The sequence below is a fragment of the Phyllostomus hastatus genome, unplaced genomic scaffold, assembly GCF_019186645.2.
Source record: "Phyllostomus hastatus isolate PE091 unplaced genomic scaffold, TTU_PhHast_1.1 phas_contig_64, whole genome shotgun sequence".
Classification (NCBI taxonomy): Eukaryota; Metazoa; Chordata; class Mammalia; order Chiroptera; family Phyllostomidae; genus Phyllostomus; species Phyllostomus hastatus.
This window is the reverse complement of record NW_025333928.1, coordinates 3,074,674-3,100,554: the sequence shown is the minus strand read 5'-3', so window position 1 is coordinate 3,100,554 and position 25,881 is coordinate 3,074,674. Positions and strand designations below refer to the sequence as shown.

Sequence of the window (25,881 nt, the reverse complement as noted above, 5' to 3'; positions counted from 1 at the left end):
TAACTAACTGCTTTTCTCTTGCTGCTTTTAAGATTCTCTTTATCTTTAACCATTGGCATTTTACTTAATTGTAAATTTAAAAAAAATTCTTTTATTGATTATGCTATTACAGTTGTCTTGATTTCCCTCCCTTAGCCCTTTTCCACCCAGCACTCCCCACTCGCTCAGGCAATCCCCACAGCATGGTTCATGTCCATGGATCATGTGTGTAAGTTCTTTGGCTATTCCATTTCCTATACTGTACTTTATATCCCCATGGCTATTCTGTAACAATCTATTTGTACTTAATCTACTTACCTCTTCACCCATTCCCCCTCTCCCCACTTCCATCTGGCAACCATCTAGTAACTAACTTTTCTCTTGCTGCTTTTAAGAGTCTCTCTTTATCTTTCACCTTTGGTCTTTTAATTATGATGTGCCTTGGAGTGGGCCTCTTTGCATCCACCATAATTGGGACTCTGTACTTCCAGGACTTGCATGTCTATTTCCTTCTCCAAATTAGGGAAGTTTTCTTTCACTATTTTTTCAGATAGATTTCCAATTTCTTGCTCTTTCTCTTCTCCTTCTGGTCCGCCTAAGATGGGAATGTTGGAATGCATGAAGTTGTCCCAGAGACTGCTTACACTATCATTTGTTTTGGACTCTTTTTTCTTCTTGTTCTGCATGGTTGTTTTTGGCTTATGTTCCAAATCATTGATTTGATTCTCAGCTTCATTCTATTGCTGTTCTCCTGTAAATTGTTCAATTAGTGTATCCTTCATTGCTAACTGGATCTTTATGCTGTTGAGGTCCTCACTAAGTTCCTTGAGCGTCCTTATAACCAATGTTTTGAACTCTGCATCTGATAGATTATCTCATCTCCATTTTGTTTAGTTTTTTTTCCTGGAGTTTTGATCTGTTCTTTCATTTGGGCCATGTTTGTCTTCTTGTTTTAGCAGCCTCCCTGTTTGTTATGTATTGTATATATTAGGTAGAGCTGCTATGACTCCGTCTCAGTATCATGGCCTAATGTAGTAGATGTCCTGAAAAGTCCAGAGGCACAGCCTCCCCTCTGACTCAGGCTGGGTACTCAAGGTGTGCCTTTTGTGTGGGCTGAGTTCACTCTCCTCTTGTAGTTGAGACTTGGTTGCTATTGGCAGGTCAATGGAAGGGATTTACGTAGGCCAGTGAGCTCCAAGGATTGGCTGTGACTACTGAATACCAATGTCCATCCTCTGTGGAGGGGCAGGGTGGTAGTGTTCAGATGTGATCTGTACCTGTCCATTGGGTGTACAGGCTCTGGGATTTCCTGGGTGGTGCAGGTCAAGGTCAGCTCCCACCTGTTTTGTCTGGGGCAACCCTGCCTGAACTATAAAATAATCTGAGATGGCTGCTACTTCTGCAGGGGTTAGAGATTTCCAGGGGAAGCCAAGTTGTGAATCTAGGTGACTACTGCTAGAGCCAGGCCTGGGGCCACTTAGCAAGAGGTAGCACGGAAGGGAGCTTACTGAGGCAGGCTGTTGATTGAGAGTATTTGGAAAGTTGTGAAGCATGAACCAAGACCAGCCATTCATATAAAATAGCTACTGTTAACAGCTGTAAATTGGGTGGGACAGAGCCTGAGGGTATCCTCAGGGAAGGGCAAACAGTGTTAGCAAGGTTGATGGGAAATCTCAGATATGGCATCTGCCAGCTGGTTCTGTGGGAGGTACACTCAGAAAAGTGACAATGGCTGCTACCTGCCTATGTTGGAGAAAGCTGACCCCCAGCTTGCACCTTGATACCAGAAACTTCAGTTCCTTTTTGTATGCCACTGGTGCCTTTCAAACTGTTACCCTACTGCTAGAGCTCAGAGGGAGTGAATCTGAGTAGGTAAGAGTGTGTGTGGGCTCTTTAAGAGAAATTGCTTGGGACTCCAGAGGTTTCTTCCAATTCAGTACTTGCTGGTTTTTGTAGACAGAAGTAACGGGGACTTACCTTCTCGGCACTGGAACCCTGGGCTGGTGGGCCTAGTGTGGGGCTGGGACTCTTCACTCCTGAGATATCACTCCCAAATTGTTATCCACCTTACATGAGTGGGATCAAGCCACTCCATGTTTCTACCCCTCCTACCAGTCTGGATGGATGTGGATTCTTTAATTCCTAAGTTGGCAAACTCCCATTCAACTTGATGGTTGTTCTACAATTTTGTTGTAATTCTGATGGGGATGTATGAGGAAGCGAGCCATGATGTTGCCATACTGACCAGAAATCTCTGCTTTTATCTCAAAGAGGTACCACCTACAATAGCCTGGAAATACTGGCTAATAGCTATTCAACCTTCATTTAATAGTTTCTCACACTATCATATCCTGTTCTCCTTGACAGCATCTAAAACAAGATGTCTGCAAGTAAATACTTGTTGATTAACCGATTAGAAAAAAAACACAAGTAAACACTTAGAATGTTTTACTAACTTTAGGTTGGCTGGAAACAATTACCTGCATTTATACTTTTTAGGATTATTTCACCTCATTGAAAAAAAAAAGATAAATGTTACATTACAGACTTGTGACTTTCATGTGTTTGCTGCTCTGGGTTGAGAAAATGTCCAGCTCTTTCCTACATGGTGTTTTCGCATTACAACTCATCAACAAAAGGTGTGTGCCCCAAATTTCCGCTTGTTGCCATTGACTTCTTTCCAGAAACAAATTTCTTTGCAGCCTTTAAGTAAACAAATGAAAGGCAGAAAGTTAAAAGAAAATGTATTATCAAGTAATTTAACTTATTTCATGAGTTTATGGATAAGACACTGCAAGCCAGCAATTCTTTAACAGCCTCTTGTAAAAATTAACTACAGAAGGGGGCTAGTGTGCTATTTAATTTGAATAAAAGCTCAGCTGTCTCTTTGAGTATCCCATTATATGTGTGACTGAGGAAGTGTGGTGCTCTTGATATGAAGGTAGCTGTTATAGCTGAAGGGGGATAAGGAAAACCTCATGGACATTGCAAACTAGGGTAGAGTTGGCCTTGGGCAGGTCTGTAACCTTCTTATTTCTGTATTACAGTGGCAAATAGTCTAGGTTAATAAAAATACACTGATTGTTAACTTAAAAGTCCAATTTTCTTAGTATTCTTTATGCCATGACTTCAAGTTCAAAGGCCGGTTGCTTGCATTAGTGTAATACCATAAGTATAAGTCCCTGCATTATGTCAGGCCATCTTTTCTCAGTGGATGGTGGTGGCAGCAGCTGGGTTGGGACTCACATGGTATATAAGATGAGGACATTTGGAAGAGTATGTAATAAACTTTGGGTTCAGAAAGCGATGTCGGGGTTACTCCTTAAAATATACTGTCTCTTTTTTCCATCCTCATTGTCCCTACATAAGGTAGACATGTTAAGAAGATGGTTGAGATCTCTACCATGGAAGGGCAGTTGGCATTTTTAATATAGAAAGGATCGGAAAAACCTACTGATTTTGAATTTATTCTGTAGTTCATGTACTTGTTTGGTATAGTAGGGAATACAGAGAAAAAGTATAACATATATTCCTTGCCCTCAAAATAACTCATCTTGTAGGCAACAATAATATATGTGGAAAAAAAAAGCAAGAGTAGGAGAATATCTTAGGCTGAGAAGACAAAAGAAAATCTTGAGATGCTGGATTGTGAAGGACTTGCAAAAGATGGACTTTATTTCTTCTTGGGAGTGAAAAGGAAAAATACCAAACTTGACTATTAGTTTCAATCATAAAACTGCCAATATTCGATTCTTCTTGGCCTCTAAGAATTTAGAATGGTTTAACTTAATTGTAATTTAGCTGAATGAGGAAGATACATAAACCCTGAGATGATAAGGTAGTTATTTGCAGATCTGATGGTAATGAGCTTACCTGGTAGACAGGCACCAAACAGCATAAAAATAACATATACAGTCCAAGGAATCTTATGCATGCCTTTTGAAATTGGATCATTAAGGTCAAGTTATTTGATGTTAAATCATAAGTTTTCATTTGCTTACATTTATGACATCAGCATCAGCTACTGAGTCAATCTGCTGAAGGACTGTGGATGGTGGCATGTACGAACCAGCAACAAGGGCCTGAGACCCGACTTCATCCAGGAAACCCTCAGAAGACTCCACTGACATTAGGTACCCAGCCTTCAGCTTGTTCCTGTCCAATTAAAGGTGCATAACTAAGACAGAAGCCAGTTTTACAGAGCAAGGCAATTTTATTAGTATGTTCCCAAACTCTCAAATATGTACTAGTAAATATGCAAATTAACAGCTTTGAAGTCTTACACTGTTACAGGCCTCCCTTCTATTTCTTCAGCTCACCATTATCATGCAGAAAGTTGTCAGTACAAAATTATACAAAACCCCAACAGATTACCTTTTGATTCTGGACTAGAACTGAGATCTAGTGAAGTAACTCTTGTCTCCTGATACTTTCTTGGGAATAATTTTAGGCATTTTTATTAAACAAAAATAACTGTATGGGCTCTTAAAGCACTGTCCACTTAGCAGAATGTTGTGTGCTAATTTTGTAGCTATTCCTCTACCCCAGCCCCATTTCTGTGCTGGAACTTGTCTCATTGAGGGTAGAAAGTAATGGAGAGGTAGGTGGGTAAGCCCCAGTAGCTTAAATGTGGGCACAAAAGCATCAATTTCAAATAAAATAATATTCAATTTGTAATTCTCTCAGAAAGAAATTGGTGTTCAATAATGCACTTGGGTTATTTAACCCTTAAATAAATTATCTTCCTTTGGCATGCTGTAACAAGACTTCCATGTATACATAATTAAAATTATATGTAGCAATTTTACCAAACTATCAGCTTAATTAAAGTGAGATTTTACCTGCAATAAACTTTACCAAAAGATTATTAGTTTGTCCCTTCAGCAACAACACCTTACTCTTTTTCACTACAGGAAGACTAAGAACCTGATAGGAAAAAGTATCAACTCCATGCAAATGGCAAAAAAGAAAAAAAAATACTTGACATTAATCACTGAAACTCCATTCTCTACATGTTGCCAAACCTTATAAAAACAGTGTTTACACTTATTAAAATACACTTTCTTAAATAAATTACCTTGAAATAAATTCTTCTTAAATAAATCTAGCATTTCGATTTTTTCTTACAGTGTTTTGTTTCTGGTACTATCACACAGAGTTATACCCTAATTAACCCTTGGTTCCATGGATACAATATTTAATAAACTGTGTTGTCATGATTCAAGAGAGGCAATTTCTTAGTATGTTCAGCATTTAACAAAGTAACAACACAAATGGGAACAGGAATGACCAATCGGTTATTCCCTCCTCCCTCCTGGCTTATACTTCACTGTCATACTTGCCATGTGGGTGACACTTATGATCATGAAGACTGAGTTTCAGGATTCACATTATGAATCGTCCTCAATGGATGGAGTCAAAGTTAAATGTTTTAAACTGCTGTATGAAAATATAAGCTGATTTCTAACTCTGCACAAAGTGTCTCTCTTTTAGTTAAGAGAAAATCTCAGAACTTCCAAGTTAGAGGTGCTGTTAGTACTTTCAGTGATGACAGTGGGAATTTAAAAATCACCAAATAGGTGAAGAGTATTTCAATCTTTTAATTAGGTATCTTTTTTTGGTCTATTGCATCAGTGAAGAGAAAAAGAAATTAGTAATGGTTATAGTAGAACAGGCACTCATATTTTGGTGGTATGATTATAAACTGGTATAAACTTTTTATACTGTGACTTTGAATATAAAAATAAAAATTTTATATAAACACACATATATTTTAAAGAAGAGCCTTTCATTATGTTTACAAGTCTTAGCCCAGTTGAGAATCCATACCAAGAAATTTATGTGAAATACAAATGTTTTAAATGCAAAAATATCTTTTAGAGTCTATAGTTTCCAACTGCATAAAGTGTCCACTAAGTATATTTTGATACACCAATTAATATTGTTTAGGACAACTTTTTAGTCATCTGAATAAACAGAAACGTAATGTTACAGAGGAATCATTGGGAATGAAAGATCATTTTTTGTGTTTGTAATTTTCAAATTTCAACAGTAAACATGCTATTAAATAGGATATAAGTATATTTACAATGTTAACATTATGTTTAAAAAATGCATGAAAATGGTTAAGCAAACAAGCAAAATATTAACAGTTAAATCTCTAGATGGTAGGATATGGGTATGTCTCCCTTTCTTTTTAAATAATTTTCTGTATCTTTCAATCCTTTTGTGCATATATTACAATACTGTTATAACTACAAAAATATAACTTTCAAATAACTGAAACACAAAATACACAGCTAATGCTGAAACTTACTTGGCAGCCTGGACATCTGTACTGGAAAGGTTTCCTTGAGCAACTGTTTTTACTTGGTTGTAGGCAGCCTTGATAACCTAGGACAGACAATGAAAAGCTTGCCAGAGTCTTCTGAAGCAATCAAATGCTCCTCTATGGCAAAAACACAAGATGGAAGCTTAGTTCTAGAGAAATAGCAGTGCCCATTTGGATGGAGTTTTTAAGTCAGTATGTATTCCGTATTCTTCCAATATTCCATCATGAAGCTGTTTGTACAACTTACAGTATCCGAGTAGCAAAAATAAGTGGCAGAGGATGGCAGGGAGATTTAGGAAAAGCAAACGTGGATTTATAATCACCTATAAAGAATAAGCACCTCTAGCCTCTCAAAGCATCATGCAATTAATACCGCCAGCTCTTACTGTTCAAGTAATCCATTTAGCCAACTTAAAGCTTGTCAATACTGGGGATGCTGGAGTCAAGAAGGAATCAAGTTCTGGGGATGTGGGTGAGCACTTGGCAAATACTTGTTGACTAAGTAAATTAAAAAACCTGGCCTGTGATTTTCAGCATCCCAACCTTGGCATCATTCTGGGTCTGTTCCTAAGGTTCCCCCTAATTACCTAAATTCTAGGACCTTCATTTTCCATCCATTTCAGCTACTCATATTCACAGCCACACCCCAGACTTGGCCATAACCTAGATTTGCCCTACCCACCAATTCCTCAATCCCAAGACCCCTGGCCTAAGTCTTACATCACGCTGCCCTTGTTTTTCCACTTTATCAAGATCATTAGTTCCTTGGTTTGTTTCAGTTTGAGGTCCTTCTGGCTTCATTTCTCTGTCTAGCCTGTATCCAAAAATATTCTCTTAAACTCGTGCTAGCATTCCCAACTCCCTTGCTATCTCCTCATACTTCTGACCTGTCTACTTAGCAGCACTTCAGCCTGGGATCAGCCCTGATACCTGCCCCCTCAATAAGGCTAGTGAATACTATTGAAGAAAAAATGCAAACCAGACCTGCCTGTGCTGTGAATTTGCCATATAGATGTCTTTAATGGCTAACTGCCATTCTGTGTGTATCTAGACGTTCACCCGTCCCAAACCTCCCATTTGTAATTGCCTATCTCCAATGTCTGCTTCAATCTTTCTCTTTCCACTATGTTTCTTCCAAGTTCATCTCTTAGTGTAAACCCTACTAAACCTACCACCTACCTCCCTGCATCCAAGCTCCACCTGCCTATACCAACCTTGCATTTCTTTTTTCTCATTCATTCCTTAGCACAGTAAGTTATCATTTACTTCCAACATTCTGGTGAAAACTGGCAATATCACCAATGATGTCCTCGTTTGCTAAATCTACCTCTCTGTGGTAACTAAAGGGATGTCAATACATAGTAGATTAAAATGGTGTGAATTTCCTCCAAATATATCAATTTCTCTTCTTTTTATTCTTGTTTTCTCGGTCATATTCCTGAGTCACTTAAAGCATAAAGCATAAGGAGCTTCAAATTTTCTCCTACGGTCTTTCATACAAACCTCTGATTTCAACACAGTCTGTATTTTGAGGATTCCCAAATACGCATATTGGCCTTGACCTCACCTGAGATCTCAATTCAGATGTCCCAGAGACAACTTAATGACACTTCTCCAAACAGAACCAAAATACCAAGGAAGCATTTCCTCCCACCTTCCTGGAAGCAATAGTGTACATGTTCCTGTTTTCTCCACAGCAGATACACTTCAGTGATGTTACAGAGCTCTGATCAGCCATGGTACTCAAATATTTCCACATTTTAACTAAAAACACGTTAATGGGGAATAAAAACTTGTGAGCGTGGTGAGTTTGCAACTTACATCTCCAGCAGCTGTGGCCTGTGAGATAGTATAAATCCCAAAGAGTCCAGAATCTGAGTAACTGGCATTAAAAGCGGAAACCTGAAATATAATGAAACTTGACTGTATGTCATTCTACCAGGTAGAATGGGGCACAATTTCCTTAACACTGTAGAGACAAAAACTTGTATGTTCACAATATAAGCAAAATAGACTAAAATTTTGTTTATTTTCCTTTTTGCTAACCTATTTTGATGATTAGAGGTAAATGTAAACATAAACCTGTGAACATTGTCATTATAGACACAATGGCTGAATGTCATGGGTTGTGAGCTTTGGCACTAGACAAACCTGAGTTTTTCCCTTTTGTTGTTGGTGATTTCCTTTTTACCAATTCACTTTCACGTCGAAAGACTAAAGTCAAAGAGTTAGGGAAAAATTTCTGCTTGGTGGCCATTATTCACATTCCAAGGTAGCAAAATGTTTAGTTAGCCTCTGGATAACAGGGTTATTATTGTCTGAACAATGTTAAATTCCTTAAGGTAACATGACTGCTCAGGATAAGGTTTCCCAGTATTTACATAAGGATCACCTGATTGTTATGAAGAATACAGACTTCTGGTTTCCTACAACAGATGACTTAGCTCTCTGTAGACGCAGTCTGGGGGCCCACATCTTAAACTAACATTCCAGGTGATTTTCATGTACTTTAACATTTGAGAACCACTGGTCCAGCCCAGATAAAGCATAGAGCATAAAAAACTGCACTTCAATTACTTGAATTATAATTCTGAGACTATCCTATTTATACTCCAAACTTCTGGACAAGTTTTGAAGTAGGAATTTCTATTATATTATGTCATTGGTTTAGGATTAAACTCCAGCCACCCCAAAGCCATCATTATCATTTGATGGTAAAGAAAACAGTAGAACATGAACCAAGAGAAAGCAAATCTGGAGGAAATTTTAAAAAGCAGCAGGTGAATTAATTTAGAAACATTTAAAATAGTGGTTTTCAAACTGTGTTCCAGGGACCCCCCCTAAGGCTCTGAACAGAAGATTCCAAGGGTTTCACTGTCAAGTAAACTTTTAAAACTTCTTTAAAAGAAAAAACTTGTATGTGGGCATTATAGTTGGGAAATCCTATTGGCTAAAAAAAGCTCCTCCGCTAAAAAAAAGTTTGAAAACTGGCACTCAAATATTAAACAGAGGAGCAAAAGGAGAAGGATGATTTAAATTTCCACTTTTAAGTGTCACATGGCCAAAGACTTATTGAAACATAAACCTGCCTGTGTCATGTACGACTGCTGAAGTTATGAATATTTAATCCTACAATTTATAGTATGTGTTACTTTTTAAAAGCATATCATTGAATGTCATGTAAGGTACAGTACATTGGGAAAACAATGGTCACTCATTGAATAGTACCTTGTTGACATTTTACATTCTTTGACTTGAATATCATTATTTTGAAAGCTTTAGCACTTTGCTCACTGTCATAAAAAGGTGTGTTCTAAAGTAGAGTGGACTTTGTTATGATTAAATGTCATTACTTTTCTTCTCCTTTTTTTTATCCTCACCAGAGGACATGCTTACTGATTTTAGAGAGAGGGAAAGAGAGAGGGAGAGAAATATCAACGTGAGAGAGAATCATTGACTGGCTGCCTTCTCATAATACACCCTACTAGGGACTGAACCCGCAATCTAGGCATGTGCACTGAACAGGAATTGAACGTGTGACCTTTTGGTTTACAGGATGATGCCCAACCAACTGAACCACACTGGCAAGGGCTCACTTTCTTTTTTAACTTAATTTCAAGCTATAGGAATTTCTTGGTATATATCTTGTACACTTGATCAAAAAACATAAAGAACAGTCAAAATCAGGAAAGGGCCATAAGAACAGAAGAGGACAGATGAAAATCTAGAAATAAAGGCTAATTAGAATTTAGGTGAATGTTTTGTATTTAAAATTTTATTCTAAAGGGAACTGAAGTGTGAATTTCTTACTTTTTAAAGTATTTTCTTTTTTTCTTTTTCTTTATATTTTTATTTTTAGAGAGAGGGGAAAGGAGGGAGAAATACATGGAGAGGAACATCAATGTGTGGTTGCTTCTTGCACACCCCCTTCTGGGGATCCCGCTTGCAACCCAGGCATGTGCCCTGACTGGGAATGGAACAGGAGACCCTTTGGTTTGCAGGCTGGTGCTCAATCCACTGAGCCACACCAGCCAGGGCTAAAGTGTTCTTTCTACAGTAGGTTTACAGTTGCTGAGTATGTGAAACAGTTTATTCTTACATTATTATTTACTAACTATTGTATTATTTTCCACATGAACAACTATAAACCTATGTTTGCCCACCCCTGTGTATTAGAATAATTGAAAAGACAGTAAGTTTTCGGTAGACCCACTGAGGCACTAAAATCAAGCCTCGCTGTCTGTTCAACTTTACAAAGATTTTCTTGGCATTAGTCTTAAAATTTAAGAGCAGATTAACATTAAGAGCAGACTATTTGGACTACATTATAAACACTGAGACTTTGAGAAAAGAGGAGAGCCATCAACTGCTTACACTTACATCAAATGGATGGTGAATCCCCTTGGCAACAGCTTGGTACAGAGGGCTGGTGGCATTGCTGCCCCTCTTAACATGTGGCCCAGAGCCAAGGACATGCTGGAGAATACTAAATGCATTTGCTTCTGCACTTCCTGTGGCAGCACTTTCAGCTACAAAAGCAGCATGGACGAGACTGTCTCCATTCTGTTCTCGAATTTCACCTGGGGCCATGGAAGGAGAGGGTGAAGAAGAAAGTGGGTTGGTCACCACTGGTTTTGTTCTTCAGCATTCTGTACCACATACTATAAACCCACTAAGATTAAGCTTTCCTGAGGCCTAGTGCTCTTTCCCTGCCACTGTGCCTGCCCCCCGCAAAACACACAAAACATGTTTAACAGACAAGACCCAAGTGAGCTAATTCTTTCCTTCCACATTCAGAGTGTTTGGTAGTAAATAATCTGGCCTATTCCACTCTGATACAATATTTTGGTGGTGGGGGGGAGTTCCTTCTGAAAAATTAAACTTAATAGAAGAAAATGCTCACCTCCACGGTATCTGGCCTTTGCACCGGATAAACCAAGCCCACCCCTCATGTTGAGAAACCGTTCAGCAACTTGCTTCAGAACAGAATGATTCACACCTATTTCACCAGAAAGGAAAAAAGCTAGAACCAGAATTTCTAAAAGACAATTATAAAACATCTATTTAAAAAATGATTATACAATATTACAGAAATAAACAGTAAAGAACACAAGAGTCCCTACCCCTCGCATGCCATTTTCCCAGAGATATCTTTATAGTTTACTATGTATTCATATAAAACTTTTTCTTATGCATTATCTTCACTTTGTTATTTTTCAAAATGATGTTATTCTATTGATATTGTTTTTAACTTGCCTTTTGTAATTTGCATCTGAGTGAGTGGTCCACATTAAACCTTTAATGGTTATAAAGAATTCTATTATATGAATGAATATACCATCATTTACTTAATTAATCCCTTCTTTATGGACATTCAGATTTCCAATAGTTGGCTATTAAAACAATATTTATTGTGTATCAAAGAACCCTTTTGAGAGGTCAAGACAACACACAGAGTGGATCTGATAAGAATTTAGTATCCACAATATATAAAGAAGTCTTACAACCTGAAAATAAAAAAAGCAAACAACCCAATTAAAAATGGACAAAGGACTGGAACAGACATTTCTTTAGTGATATATAAATGGCTAATAAGCACAAAAAAAAGATGTTCAGCGTCATTAGGGAAATAATAATCAAAACCACAATGAGATACCAGTTCACACCCACCTGGATAGCCATAATCAAAAAGGCAGAAAATAACAGTGCTGGTGAGGATGTGGAGAAACTGGAACCTCTGTCCACTGTTGGTGGGACTGTAAAATGGTTCAATTGCTTTGGAAAACAATCTGGCAGTTCTTCAAATGGTTATACATAATTACCTTATTTCCTGGCAATTCTATTTCTAGGCATATACCCAAAAGAATTAAAAACAGATGTTTTAATCTAACAAAAATCTTATGCACAAATGTTTATATTCACAATAGCCAAAATGTGGAAATAACCCATATGTCTATCTGATGAACAGATAAACAAAATATGGTGATGGAGTATTTTTCAGCCAGAAAAGGGACCACTGGTACATGCTATAACATAAATGGACTTGGAAAACATTACGCTAAAAAAGAAGCCAGTTATAAAAGGTGATATTATGTATGAATTCCATTTAAGTGAAATGTCCAGAATAGTCAACTATGTGTAGACAGAAAGTAGATTAGTGGTTACCAGAGAGGCAAGGAGGAGGTGGAATGGGGAGTTACTGATAATGAGTATGGGGTTTCTTTTGGGGATGATGAGAATATTCTGAAATCACAAAGTGGGAATAGTTGCACAAGTACACTTTAAAAGGATGAATTTCATGGTATATGAATTATTATGCCTCAGTTAAGCTATTACTTATAAAACAATGAATGAAAAAATGCTGCAAATAATATTCTCAAGCAACTATTTTATAAACTTGACCAAGTGTTTATGCAGGTTATATTGTGAAAAGTAAAACTGCTGGGTCTAAGAGCATAAACACTCAAATAGGCCTCCAAAAATGTTCTATCAGTTTACATTTCCACCAACAATTTTTGAGAGTGCCTACTACTTCCATACCCTGGGTAATACTGGGCTGTGTCAAACTTTTAATTTTTTGCCAATCTCACAGATAAAAATTTTCTTAATTATTAGTGAGTCTGACCATCTTTTTCAATAGTAACTAACCACACACACACACTCAGTTTCCCCATGAATCGTCTGTTCATGCCCTCTGCCTATTTTTCTATTAAACTTGTAAACAAACAAACAAGCAACCCTGTAAAAGCTCTTTGCCTAGAGAAATTTGCCCTTTGTCATAGGTTTTGCAAATACCGTAATAAATTTAAAACTAGTAGTTCACAAAGTTAAATGTTGGATTCTACTTTTCAAGAAAAAACAACAACAACAACTAGCAATTAAAATCTCATTACATACTTCCTATGAGACATAAACAGACAACCGAGTTTTCAAGTTTTGTTTAACACGTACTCAATTACAGTTTAAGACTACTCTTAGGAAAGCAAACTGATACATAGGCAACTCCCAACTTACCAAGTCCAATCAAAGCCATTCTTGCACTTGTAAAATGGTTCTGAACATAGTGATGTAACTGAAAAAGTTAAAAAGCATTTTTTAGGTTATATTGGTATAAATATATAAAAAGCTAGAAGGAGAGGGGCTGGGTGGAGGTAGAAGAGGGTATAAGGAGGATAAATGGTAACGGGGAAAAATACAATAAAAAACAAAAAAAAACCACACCTTTTGAAAAATTTAATAAAGTATATAGCAAGCTGTAAAAATTTAAAACTGCAGTTCGGCAGAAAAATAATCCCTTTAAAGTTGTTATAATGAATAAGAGACTACCTAGATTTTATTTAAAAACTACTGCTTAAAAGAACTAGAACTTAATGTGATGATGGTTACATAACTGTGAATATAGTGAAAACTACTAAATTGTGGACTTTAAACAGGTCAACTGTATATGTGAATTGCATCTCAACAAAGCTGGTACTGAAAAACAAAAGAATAAAAAGGGAATGAAAAATTAGAGCACATACTAGCTTGAACTTGAAAAAAAATGGAACCTAGTTTATTACTTTTATGATGTGACTTAAACAGCACACCAGGTTTCTTTTGTCTTTATGCAGGTAGTATTAAAGGACTATTACACTCTACTGTAGAGCTAACAGATTTACCTCACTGTACCTCTGACCCATCTTGCCATGAGGTCATGGTCTATACCAGGCTTTTCAACCTAGATGATGAAAAAATTATCTGGGGGAACTTAAAAAACAAAACCCCTGTCACTGTCTCCCAACCCCCACCCCATTTCTAGGCTCACTACACAACCTGATATACAGTAGAACTCAATGTGGAATCTTGGAATCTTTCTTTTTTTTAATTACCCCCATTCCCCATGATCTAAAAATCAGTGAGATTTGACAATCACTGGTTTATACTATTATTTTAGACCTAATATACAAAAGTCAGGCTTAAGCATGCATTCTCAATAGGAGCACTATTGCTCAAGGGAGTGAAAATTGGTTCTTAAGGGTAAGAGAAATATATAAATTCTTTTATATACAGAGTACAAACAAAGACACAGTATATTAACAGATATTCAGTGTATCTGTGGTATTAAAAATTCATTGGGGGAGGTTAGAAAAATCTGACTACACAGTCTCTTTGGGAATGGGTCATAATGTTGAGAATCACTAGGCTAGGGTAATGAAACTGAACTTCTAATCAAGTTATCAAATTTTTGTGCCCTAAAATGAATGGTTCCTACCAATATGAAGTCACCTTGGACATTCATTTTCTTTTTTTTCCTATTGAATGCTGTCATTGCTCAAAGTATTCTGACACCAATTTCTTTAGAATTTCCTTTAGCCTAGGGACCCATTTAAAATCTGCTAATAATTTGAAATAATCTTGGCTAACATCGTAGTATTTATCTATCACACACACACTTTACTACTACTTTTTAAATTAAAGTATAGTTGATATACAACACATACCTTGTTTTTTTTTCAAATGAGACTCTTTGGTATATCCTACTCATAAATTGCCTTTTCATCACTTGACATTATACTATAAAATTTTTCCTGATTAGTAATTTGAATGGTTGCATAGTGTTCCATTCTATAGATATTTAATAACTTATTTAACTATTTCTCCAATGTTGGATATTTAACTTGTTTCTAATTTTTCACAATTATAAACAACACAATAAATAAATAAATAAATAAATGTTTTTCTTTGTGCTGTCTTTTAGCTATCTCAGTAATTTATCTTCACAAAGGTAAATATTTTTGTCACAAGATTATGTTATTTAAACATTTAATACTGTTTTATGATTTTTATAATACTGTTTTAAAAAGATATGTACACACAGAAAAGGGTCTAGAAGACAATAAACCTACCTATTAATACTGAGAGCCTTTATGTATGTGAGGTGTTTTCCTTTATTTTTTTGTCTTTGTGTCTGAATTTTCATAATTCCCCTTTACAAAATTTTTAATTTTAAGTTAAAACATACAAAAATAGTTCTGATAGCATTTTAGTTGAAAAGCTGATAAAAAAAGCAAACAAGTGAATTTTTAAATTAGAAGACAGAAAAATTATAAACAAACCCAACATGGTAGGTGAACATTCAATTTAATGTGAAACAAGCACATTGTAAAATGCAATGTGTTGAGCAGTACCTCATCTGGTGTCACCTTTCCAAGCCTGTAGTCTGGACAATACAGGGAATTAGCCAAGGCATTTCGGTAAGCTGCAGCATGCAAATTTTCAATGATACCTGTAAAATAAGAAGCGTTATGGAAATTAAATTTAAATGAAAACAATATTTTTAGAACTTAGAAAGCTTTGTTCATCTTATGGCAATTTTTGAAATTCTGCCAGCTGAAAAATGCTGAGAAAAATAAGAGATTACTTGCTGGAGTCCACCTGAACACGTCTCTATGTACCTGTTATTATCTGGAAACTATAATGGCCTGGTTTCAGATACTGTGTGACCTTGGACAAGTCATTTAATCTGAATTTTACTTAAGTCTAGGTTCCCTCTCTAGATAATGAGGGAGTTGTCAGTGTAAGAGGAGTTAGAAGAGTGTCAGGCTTAGGTCATATTAGTAGCTTTTAGGGGTCAAATGTTATCATCAAATTGCACCCCTCATTGGGACCCTGGCACTGTCCCTACTTTCCTGCTTCAGAGGCTTTGTTTGGGGTATGTCCCTTTCATTTGATCATCATTGGGCCATCTTCCTATGCCAGGCCCTGTACTAAGTGCCGGAAATACAGAGATAAGACACAATGTCTGCCCTCAAAATGTTGAGAAAACTTTGGACGAGTAATTTAATCTGAATTTTACTTACTTCTAGGTTCCCTCTCTAGGTCAACAGTACATCGAAAGTGCAGAGGGAAAGGCAGTTCGAGCTAGACACAGGAGTTAAGAGAAGTGAAATCTGGGATGAGTCTTACAGAGTAAGTATGTTTTGCCAGGTGAGTGATTTGGGAATGGCATTTCAAGTAGCAGAAACAGACGAAGGCATAAAGTATAACAACAATTTGATTCAAAGGGGGAACTGCAATGAGAAGTGGGAGAGGGTACAGGAAGAAACAGGGGAGGCAGGCAGGGCCAGATGAGTTTGGGCTTTATCCCATATGTAGTTAAAAGCCTGTAAAGGATTTTTGCTGGATTTTCATGTCAGAGGGATCATTGTAATGGCAATGTGGAAGATGGGCTGAGGATGTATAACTGCGGGCAGATACATGCCGGTAAATTACAGAACTGTTCAGGCAGAAAGGAGGAGGGCTGGAGTCTCGCTGCTACTAGCGGGAAGAAGCCACTCTGGACATATAAGTCATTTTTCTAAAACTTACCATTCTGCCCTGACCAGTGCTGCTCAGTGGCTTAGGTGTCATCTCACAAAGCAAAAGGCTGCCAGTTTGATTCCTGGTTTGATTTCCAGTCAGGGTACGTGACTGGGTTGCAGGCCAGGTTTTCAGTTGAGGGCATGCAGAAGGCAACTGATCAATGTTTCTCTCACATCTGTTTCTCTCCCTCTCTTCACCCCCCACCCCTCTAAAAATAAATAAATTAAATCTTTAAAAAATAAAATTTACCACTCTATTTCTTTTGTAGAAGTCTAGAGTAACAAAGATCATATTCTTTTGTGGCACAAAGTATCACTATGATATAATATTAACTAATATGAACGAAGCACTCATTATGTTGAGAGAGGAGACCCTTTCTCAACAGGCCTGTGTTCTGCCTTTTTGTGTTTGTCTCTGTGTATTAGGTAGATCTGCTGACTCTTGCTATGATGGCTTTATAATGAAAGTATCCTATGGGGCTCAGTGGTGCAATTTTCCAGAACACCTGAGCTCAGTGTTCTAGGAAATGTGTCTTGAGTGGGTTATGTGTACTCTCCTGTTGTATTTGAGTCTTGAATGCTGTAGGCCCGTTCTTAGGTGGAGTTAACCCCCAGGCTGGGTGACTATAAGGACAGACCTCGACCACAGTGTATGAGTCACTGTGAAGGAGCTGTCCACCCCCCCACCCCGCCCCCCGAGGTAGAGTTGTTCCCAGCAGGGTCTGATGACTGATGGAATTACCTGTGGGTATACTGCTTGTGTGGCTAGTTGGGTGGAGCTCTGATGTGGTCCAAAGCCCACCACTAACTTGTGTTCATCTTGGGTCCCACTTGGGTTGGGTTCCAGTGCAGGTAAATGTCAGACTCCGAAGGTACCCAGCCTTGGGCTACCTCTCTGTAGCTTCCTTGCTATTCACTGTGGCTGCCTCTACTGGGCCTGGGTGTTTGTGGGAGGGGTCAAATTACGTACAAGCATAGGTTTCTTCCAGCTCTGAGCCAGGGACAGATCAATAAAAGGTCCAAGGCACCCTGAAATCTGCTTCTACCTACAGGCCACTCTGCCATCCTCTGAGGTCACCTGGTCTTCCTCCAGAGCCTTCTGAAGAAACAGTGGGCACAGGCTGTGCACAACCCACTGGCCCTGCCACAAGGCATGAAATTCGGTAGGGTGACTGAGGTCAGGAGGACCAAGCTAGTGGGTCGCCTGCAAAAGGCCTGCATTCTGAGCGAAGCCCATCCCACACAGAGCCCCTGCAGCTGGTCAGTTTTTAGACCTGAGTGGTCTACCTGAACATCTGCACCTACCAAAAGTTGAGTTACTTCCAAGAGTTGGTGGTGTTCATTTATAAATTTGTTTTGCCAGTTGTACTTGTCAAAATTATATAATCAAACATTACATAAATACGAAACATGAACACAAAAAGAGATCTTATTTAAAAAAAATTAAGTAGATTGCTTTGGAAAGACCCAATAAAGGTGGATTGGCTAAACAGTAACAGCCATTTTGTAGCAATAAACACTAATGTCAGTGGCACCAATAAACTGCTGCTGGATTTGGTAGAAGCAAAACCAAAAAAACACAAAAAACCCCACAGGTGGGGTGGCAGGAAAAATGTCTAGGATTTCATAATTAAACTAAAAAAGATGAAAAATAATCAACAATATAAATGTTTAGAAACAAAAGAACAAACAACATATTTTAAAAACTGGACAAATTTTGGGAAAAGACATTTTCAAACCCAAGCAGAAAAAAACTTCAACATTTTTCTCTCTCTATAAATCAATTTTCTTTGAAACCTAGTATATTAGAAACAACTGATGTAATCTAAAAAGGCACTCACGAGCCTGTGGATTCTGAAAAGCCACAGCTTTGTCAATCTTTAGTTGAGACTCAAGGGCAGCTACCTCCCAACGACGAAATTCAGGTGCTGTGGTAACATTGAGCAGGAACTCCATTAGAATATCGCTACAGAAGATATCAAGATATAAGGTAGGAGTCAAAAATTTAAAACCAACATCTATTCTATGTAATTGTAACACTCTCAACATTAAACTTTAACCTTGTAGGAAGCACAGTGTTTTAAGCACTTGGCAAATCATAATCCAAAACCAAAGTCAGAGGTCATAATGCCGCATTTAGAACCAAGCAGTTTAGTATTTCTTTAAAAGTAGATGCCCTAGCTCTGGCTGGGTAGCTCAGTTGTTTAGAACGTTGTCCCCAATATGCTAAGGTTGCAGGTTCAGTCCCAGGGTCAGGGAGCATATAAGAAGCAACCAAAGAATACATAAATAAGTGGAACAACATATTGATGCCTCTCTCTCTTTCCTCTGCCCTCTAAAACCAATAAATTTAATAATAATAATAATAATAATAATAGTAATAATAATAATAATAATAATAATAATAATAAAAGCTCTGGTTGGCGTAGCTCAGTGGATTGAGCACAGGCTGCGAACCAAAGCATTGCAGGTTCGATTCCCAGTCAGGGCACATGCCTGGGTTGCAGGCCATGGTCCCCAGCAACTGCACACTGATGTTTCTCTCTCTCTCTCTCTTTCTCCCTCCCTCCCCTCTCTAAAAATAAATAAAATCTTAAATAATAATAATAATAAAGCAGATGTCCTAAATATATGCAGGTACTTACACATCATCCCGTAGGCATTCCACAGTGTAAGCCATGTTTTCCCTTGTTGAAGTCACACTGCATCAGAAATAAATTACTGTACAGTGAATTATCTGAATCAGTTTTCTTTTATATCTGTTAAATTAACCAGTTCCTTTGAAAAAAATTATTTTGAAGCATAAAAAAGTATAAATAGTATAAAATAAACATACCCATCAACTAAAATTTAAAAATATTTTAAAAATTATGTTGCATACCTGAAAGTAGTATAATATTGTATGGTAACAATACTTGAAAAACAAAAATAACTAAAATGGTATTTTTAATAAGAAAATACAAGTAATTTAACTTTAAAAAGGAAAGAAACCCTGATACATTACACATGGGTGAATCTTGAAGACATTATGCCAAGTGAAATAAGGCGTTCATAAATGGACAAACACTGTATCATTCCACTCATATGAGGTATCTAGGGTAGTCAAAACCAGAGACAGAACATAAAATGGTGGTTGGCAGAAGAGGGATGAAGAGTTAGTATTTAATAACTATAGAGTTTTAACGGGGAAGATGAAAACATTCTGAAGATAGATGGTGGTGATGGTTGTTTCATGCCACTTAATGCTGTAGAACGGTATACTTAAAAGAAATTTTATGTTATGTATATTTTACTACAACTTGACAAGTAATCCCTTTGTACCCTTCCCAGGCTAATTCTCTCATTCTCCCCCACTTTAGAGACAACCATATTCATAAGCATTACTTATTGTTTAAAAAATTATAAATGACTCATTTTTAAACAAATCTTGGAACTTGTTTTTCCACAAAACATTTTGTATTTTAATCTATTATGTGGATATGCAGAACTAGGTCATTCCTTAACTGCTATGTAGTAGTCCCATTATATGACTATATCATACTTTATTTGTTTCCCTAAAGATGGACACTTAAATTGTTTCCAGGCTTTACAAAAACCTGTTTGTGAATGTGGACTAGAAAATGTTAGGCTGTAGGATATGCTCATTTTCAATATTACTAGATACGTCTTGATTCTTTTTTTAGGTAGTTGAATCAATTTATACTCCTACCAGTTGTATAAGATATTCTCTATCTTCCATAACACTGCCAACACAAGATATAAAGACTCTTGATGGGTGAATAACAGTTAACACACTAATGATTACAAGTGACAATTGCTATTTTTGGCTTCCTTTTCTGAGAATAGCCTGTTCCTGTCCTTTGTCCATTTATCTTCTCTTTGTTTTTCCCTCCTAGTATTTAATTCTTTATTTTTCAAAATAATCCTCTCCACATTATGTATTTTGCAAATATCTACTCCCAGTTAATTAAATTTTTACTTTAAAGCGTAAAGATGTTTACATTTTGATGTAGTCAAATTCATTAGTCTTTTCCTTCTTTAAGAAGTCTTTAACTACCCTGATAACAGAAATAGAATTATACAATAGAATCTTTTCTGGTGTTTTCACTATTTATTTCCTAATACTTATTTTAAACAAACCTTAATTTGCCACCAACTGCTTCAATTCCACGGGTTATCTTGAAAGATGATGCTCCTTTTGTAGTCTTAAAAGAGAATAAATATTTTTAGTAGTTTTGTAATTCTAAGCTCCCCAAACAGCACACTGTATCATAATTTAGTATCTGTCATTAAATTCAAAGGGAACTCTAAGTAAATAGTGGATCCTTTTTAGTTTAAGAATTATAAAACATCCCTGGCCAGTGTGGCTCAGTGGACTGAGTGTGGCCTGTGAACCAAAAGGTTGTTGGTTTGATCCCCAATCAGGGCACGTGCCTAGGTTGTGGGCCAGGTTACTCAGCTGGGAGCATGAGAGAGGCAACTGATCAATGTATCTCTTGCACAGTGATGTTTCTATCCCTCTCTTCCACTCAAGTAAAATCTTAAGAAAAAATTATAAAACAAAATTCACCAAAAAGCACAAGTATAGATTTTTACATAAAGTACATTTAGGCAAACATTCCTCTATCAAATATAAGCTTAGCAGATTCATCAGTCTTGTCTGGAAAAGATTAGCATATGGGAAAGGGTAATTTTCTTTCAATTTTCATACTTTTTAAAAAAAATTTAATTTTTAGAGCCCTGGCTGGCGTAGCTCAGTGGATTGAGCGCGGGCTGGGAACCAAAGTGTCCCAGGTTCAATTCCCAGCCAGGGTACATTCCTGGGTTGCAGGCCATAACCCCCAGCAACCGCACATTGATGTCTCTCTCTCTCTCTCTCTCTCCCCCCGCCCCCCGCTTCCCTCTCTAAAAATAAATAAATAAAATCTTTAAAAAAAATTAAAAAAAAATGTTAATTTTTTAAAACTGTTTTCTTATACTTTAGCACAAACATTCAGATAGACACTAGTTTAATGCTTCTCTGCAATTTTTCAAGTTATATTAGGGGACTGTATAGGGTTGAATACTGTTTCCTCAAAATTCATGTCCAACCAGAACCCGTGGCTGTGACCTTATTTGGAAACAGAATTTTTGCAAACATATTTAAAATGAGGTTACACTAGATTAGAGAAGGCCCTAAATCTAATAGGAATGGAATAATCAAGAGGGAAATTTGGACACCGAGACGGAGAGAACACTGTGTGACAAGATACAGAAATTAAGAATGATGTAGCTGCAGGCCAAGGAACACCAAGGATTGCCGGCTACCACCACAAGCTAGGAAGAGGCAAGGAAAGGCTCCTCCTAGAGCTATCAGAGGGAGCATGGTTCAACTGATACCCTGACTGCTAGCCTAAGAGGATAAATTTCTGTTGTTAAAGCTACTCAGTTTGCAGTAATATGTTATGGCAACCCAGCAAACAAATACAGGAACACTGCTTTTAGTTATTCTTTTCTCTAGGACCAAGAGACCACAGCATTTCCAAACATAATGAGAAAGTAAAGGTGCTTACCAGACTGGATGCAAGACGAAGCAAATGAGACGTTCCTAAGTTGTTAGAGTCCTCGTACCTACTGCCTGCTTTAATGAACAAACCAATTCTTGATGCAGGAGCATAGTTTTCCAGAGAAGCAATCACTAAACCATTTGGTAACTTGGTAAGCTGTATTTAAAATAAAACAGAGATGTGAATAAATTTTATATTACCAAGATAGTAAGGCATGTATAGGTTCCAGGTAGCAATTCAGTAGGACTAACCTCAAGCTCCTGAGGATGTGGAGGCACTCTTGCAGGGGCAGTTGTGGCTTTCACTTTGGGAGCGACTTTGAGGGAATAAAATCTCTAAACATACAAGAAAAAAAAAACAGAAAACCCCCATCAAACCCCAGGTTATACACATTTCTCAGGAAAACAGTATACTGTATCCTAGTGTGCCTGAGCAATAGAAGGTGTTCAGTGGTAAAAGAACTCCACGGGAAGATTTAACTGATTGACTTATGTATTTATCAACCCACCGTTCACACAAGCCTCTTAAACCTCTATTTGTGATTTGTAGAGCCGGAAGGAATACCAAATTCCACATGTTCACTTTTACTCTTTGCTGCTTCCCTTATCTACCCAAAGAGTCTCATCTTTTTAGTCTATTTTCCAATTGAAATTACAATAATTTTAGTTACACTTGAAAGACATAATATATCACAGAAAACTTCTATCAAGCCCCAAATGTTTCCCATACTATCTTCTTTACTCTCTTATCTGCTATACTAAGACTATATAACAAAGGGTTATAGCTTCTTTGACTAATACAAATGTATACAATCCTAAAATTAACAATAGCCTCATCCACAGCAGAATCTCAATGTGTAATATGCAGCCACTCATAAAATAAAGGATCCTTTTAAATGTTGGATTAGGAATCTAAACTGCGTAACCTTTTTTTTTTTTGGAAAATGATATACAATGGCACAGAAAAATTTGTTTTACTATGCCTAAGGTTTATGAGGTCACAGTGGATGTTAATTACTAAAACTTGGTACTCCCAGGACCAAATGATCAAGTGTGAAGGACAGAGGGCACTTTGTTGTGCTTTCAGCAGCACTGCACTAGTTGATTCCTACTTTTCATTTGCTGCCAGTACTTTTTAATTATGGGTTACAATTAGCTTTGCTTTATCATCAATTTTGTTTGCTGGATGTGGTATAGTTAACCCTACTTGCGATTTTGGCTTTTAATTTTCAAAAAATTAAAATTTAAGACATGTGGACATAAAGTTCAAATACGAATAATTCTTAGAGCTATTGCCAAGGGAGATTTAGGTATTTACCCCTCAAATGTGTCTGAACACTGATACTTTGTTGGTTATGTACATCCTATAATTTGTTCCACTCAAATCAGTTGCAAAGAATTATCCAATGCCCTGGCTGAGTAGCTCAGTGGGTTACAGAGTGGTTCTAACACAGGGAGGCTGCAGGTTCAATCTCTGGTCAGGGCAGGTACAAGAATCAACTAATGAATGCATAAATTGTTGGTGCCACAAATTGATGTTTCTCTCTTAAATCAATTAAAAATTATCATTTCAATAACAAAATACATATAAATTTATTCTTATGTAAAATATGCTATAATTAGAAACAATAATTATTTTCCAGTTTACTGTAATCTGTTTACATTGGTATTCTCTAACTGTTGTTACCTTTGAGTTTTTTTCCCCCTTACTGAAAAGTGGGTATGGCTGGAATGGAGATTTTGCCATTTCTTGTCCCTCTAACTGGGCTACCCTCAAAGGGCTGTTAATCCTTTGTCTAGGTGAGCCAGGAAGCGTAAGACAATCACAGCGTAAATTATGGCCACTTGTATAATTCATAGGATATCTATTTAAACATTAAGCACAAGAAAGCTCCATCTCCTGGTCTTTTGCATCTCCCTCTACCAGGTTATTAGATTACCGAATAAATATTCTGGGTACTACTGGCATTTTGGGCTGGACTTTTTTTTTTTTTTCTTTTTTGCTGTGGATTTGTGCACCGTAGGATGTTTTGGCCCCATCCCACACCTCTAGATTCCAGCGGCACTTCTCCACAGGTTGTTACAATCAAAAATGTTTCCAGCCCTGGCTGGATTGAACGTTGGCCTGCCAACCAAAGAATCACTGGTTTGATTCCCAGTTGGGACACATGCCTGGGTTGCAGGCCAGGTCCCCAGTGGGGGGGGGGGGGGGTGGTGCGCGAGAGGCAACCACACATTGATGCTTCTCTCCCTCTTTCTCCTTCCCTTCCCCTCTTTCTAAAAATAAATAAAATCTTTAAAAAAGTTTCCAGATATTGCTAACTATTCCCTGGGGGCAAAATGAGCCGAGGTTTTTAAGGGCATTCCGATCTCCCCCCTGGATAACGACGCTCCACGGTGACACAATACTGACACCTGAGTTTTTCCCTAGCGATAGCTCTGTTTCATTTGGGCTGGAAGGAGAAGCCTTAAGCAGCTCTTGAGGACAGACAAAAAAACCCTCACAGAGGAAGTCTCTAACAAGATCAAGAAAAGCACACGTCACACATCCAAGACACCGTAACAATCAAGTTCCAGGCAGAGATGACTTCAAAGACATTAGCTCATTTCTTACAAATTTTACTCATAAGCCCATTCCACTGTTGGGAAAACTGTTGCTCCATTATACACCAAGTAGAGGCCGCAGCTGCCAGGGCAAGGGTGACGGGTCAGGTCCAACGTCGGCCTCCTGCCCCCAGGTCTCGCGGTTTCGGGACGCAATTGCAGCAGTGACCTTCAGAGGTCTCTCCACTGGGTCGATTCACCACCGCTCTCAAGCCCTCTTCCTCTCTCAAGTTTTCCGTCATTAGGTCTTTTCTGCTTATTGCACGAAGCCGGCCAGCAACGCAAGACCCACCCAGCATGCAGCCTAGATGCAGGGTTCAGCTCAAGGGCAGACCAGACTGAGGCCCAGGATCCCTAACCAGATACCTCCGGTTCGTATCACCTTGCTAACAAACGGTTTCCCAACGCTCCCCAAACCCGCTGGCTATGCTCACCGAAAGGGACCCAGCTCTGATTAGCAGCTTCATGGCCCGAAATTGCTCTGACGCACGGTCACTGCTGGTTTATAGGAAAGCAAGATGGTGGCCGATAGCCGCGGTTTCCCAGCTTTCCCCGCGCCCCCTACGTGCAGGGCCTCTCTATCCCACTGCGGTCTCTCCGGACCCCTCTACTGCTCCTTGGGGGAGGTTGGACTAGTTTAATTCTGCAGTTCACAGGGTAGGGAGACAATTGTTTTTTTAAGTAAACATTTCAGCACATAACTTCTGTTCCACTTTTCTGGATTCTCCTCCTGGCTCGGATATCCACTTGACAATCATCTCCTGATACCTTTACAGCTTTTACACCCCTCTGCCACTGTGGATTCTCCCGACCGGATCGCCCAATGGGACAGCCTCTTTTGATTCCGGCTGCGACCTTTAGACTGCTGCTGTCTTTGGGTTTTGAGGTGTCCTTCTTACTGGGAACCACGCCGTTTGTCATTTTGTGGAGACGTGGGGTTCGAAGCTGTGTGCCACTGTGTGTGGCTTGTAAACTCCTTGCCAGGTCATTCGGCCCGAGAGAGACAGGCCGTCCAAGGAATTCGTTGCCGTAACTCCCGAAGCAGGCATGGGACACAGTTGCTCCCAACTAATGTCTCCGTT

At 38.0% G+C, this 25,881-nt stretch overlaps 1 protein-coding gene across 1 annotated transcript; it reads right to left on the bottom strand.

The window, feature by feature from the left end:
• Positions 1 to 2,412: 2,412 nt before the first annotated feature.
• Positions 2,413 to 25,369, bottom strand: LOC123825550 (cytochrome b-c1 complex subunit 2, mitochondrial). The gene is made up of 14 exons (XM_045849056.1): positions 25,234 to 25,369; positions 22,448 to 22,531; positions 22,203 to 22,352; positions 20,791 to 20,855; positions 19,296 to 19,352; positions 18,492 to 18,616; positions 15,478 to 15,575; positions 13,325 to 13,382; positions 11,214 to 11,309; positions 10,691 to 10,890; positions 8,132 to 8,212; positions 6,296 to 6,372; positions 3,981 to 4,134; positions 2,413 to 2,682 (listed from the first exon to the last, which is right to left on the bottom strand). The coding sequence occupies exons 1-14, from the start codon at positions 25,264 to 25,266 to the stop codon at positions 2,599 to 2,601; spliced, it is 1,362 nt and encodes a 453-aa protein (XP_045705012.1). The 5' UTR covers positions 25,267 to 25,369; the 3' UTR covers positions 2,413 to 2,598.
• Positions 25,370 to 25,881: the final 512 nt, after the last annotated feature.

Excerpts from the sequence above, each read along its gene's own strand:
- LOC123825550 (XM_045849056.1), bottom strand. The coding sequence starts at position 25,266 with ATGAAGCTGCTAATCAGAGCTGGGTCCCTTTCG. Across the intron at positions 22,532-25,233 it reads TCAGAGCTGGGTCCCTTTCG|AGATTTTATTCCCTCAAAGT; the intron begins GTGAGCATAGCC and ends TTGTATGTTTAG. Across the intron at positions 11,310-13,324 it reads AATGGCTTTGATTGGACTTG|GTGTGAATCATTCTGTTCTG; the intron begins GTAAGTTGGGAG and ends CTGGTGAAATAG.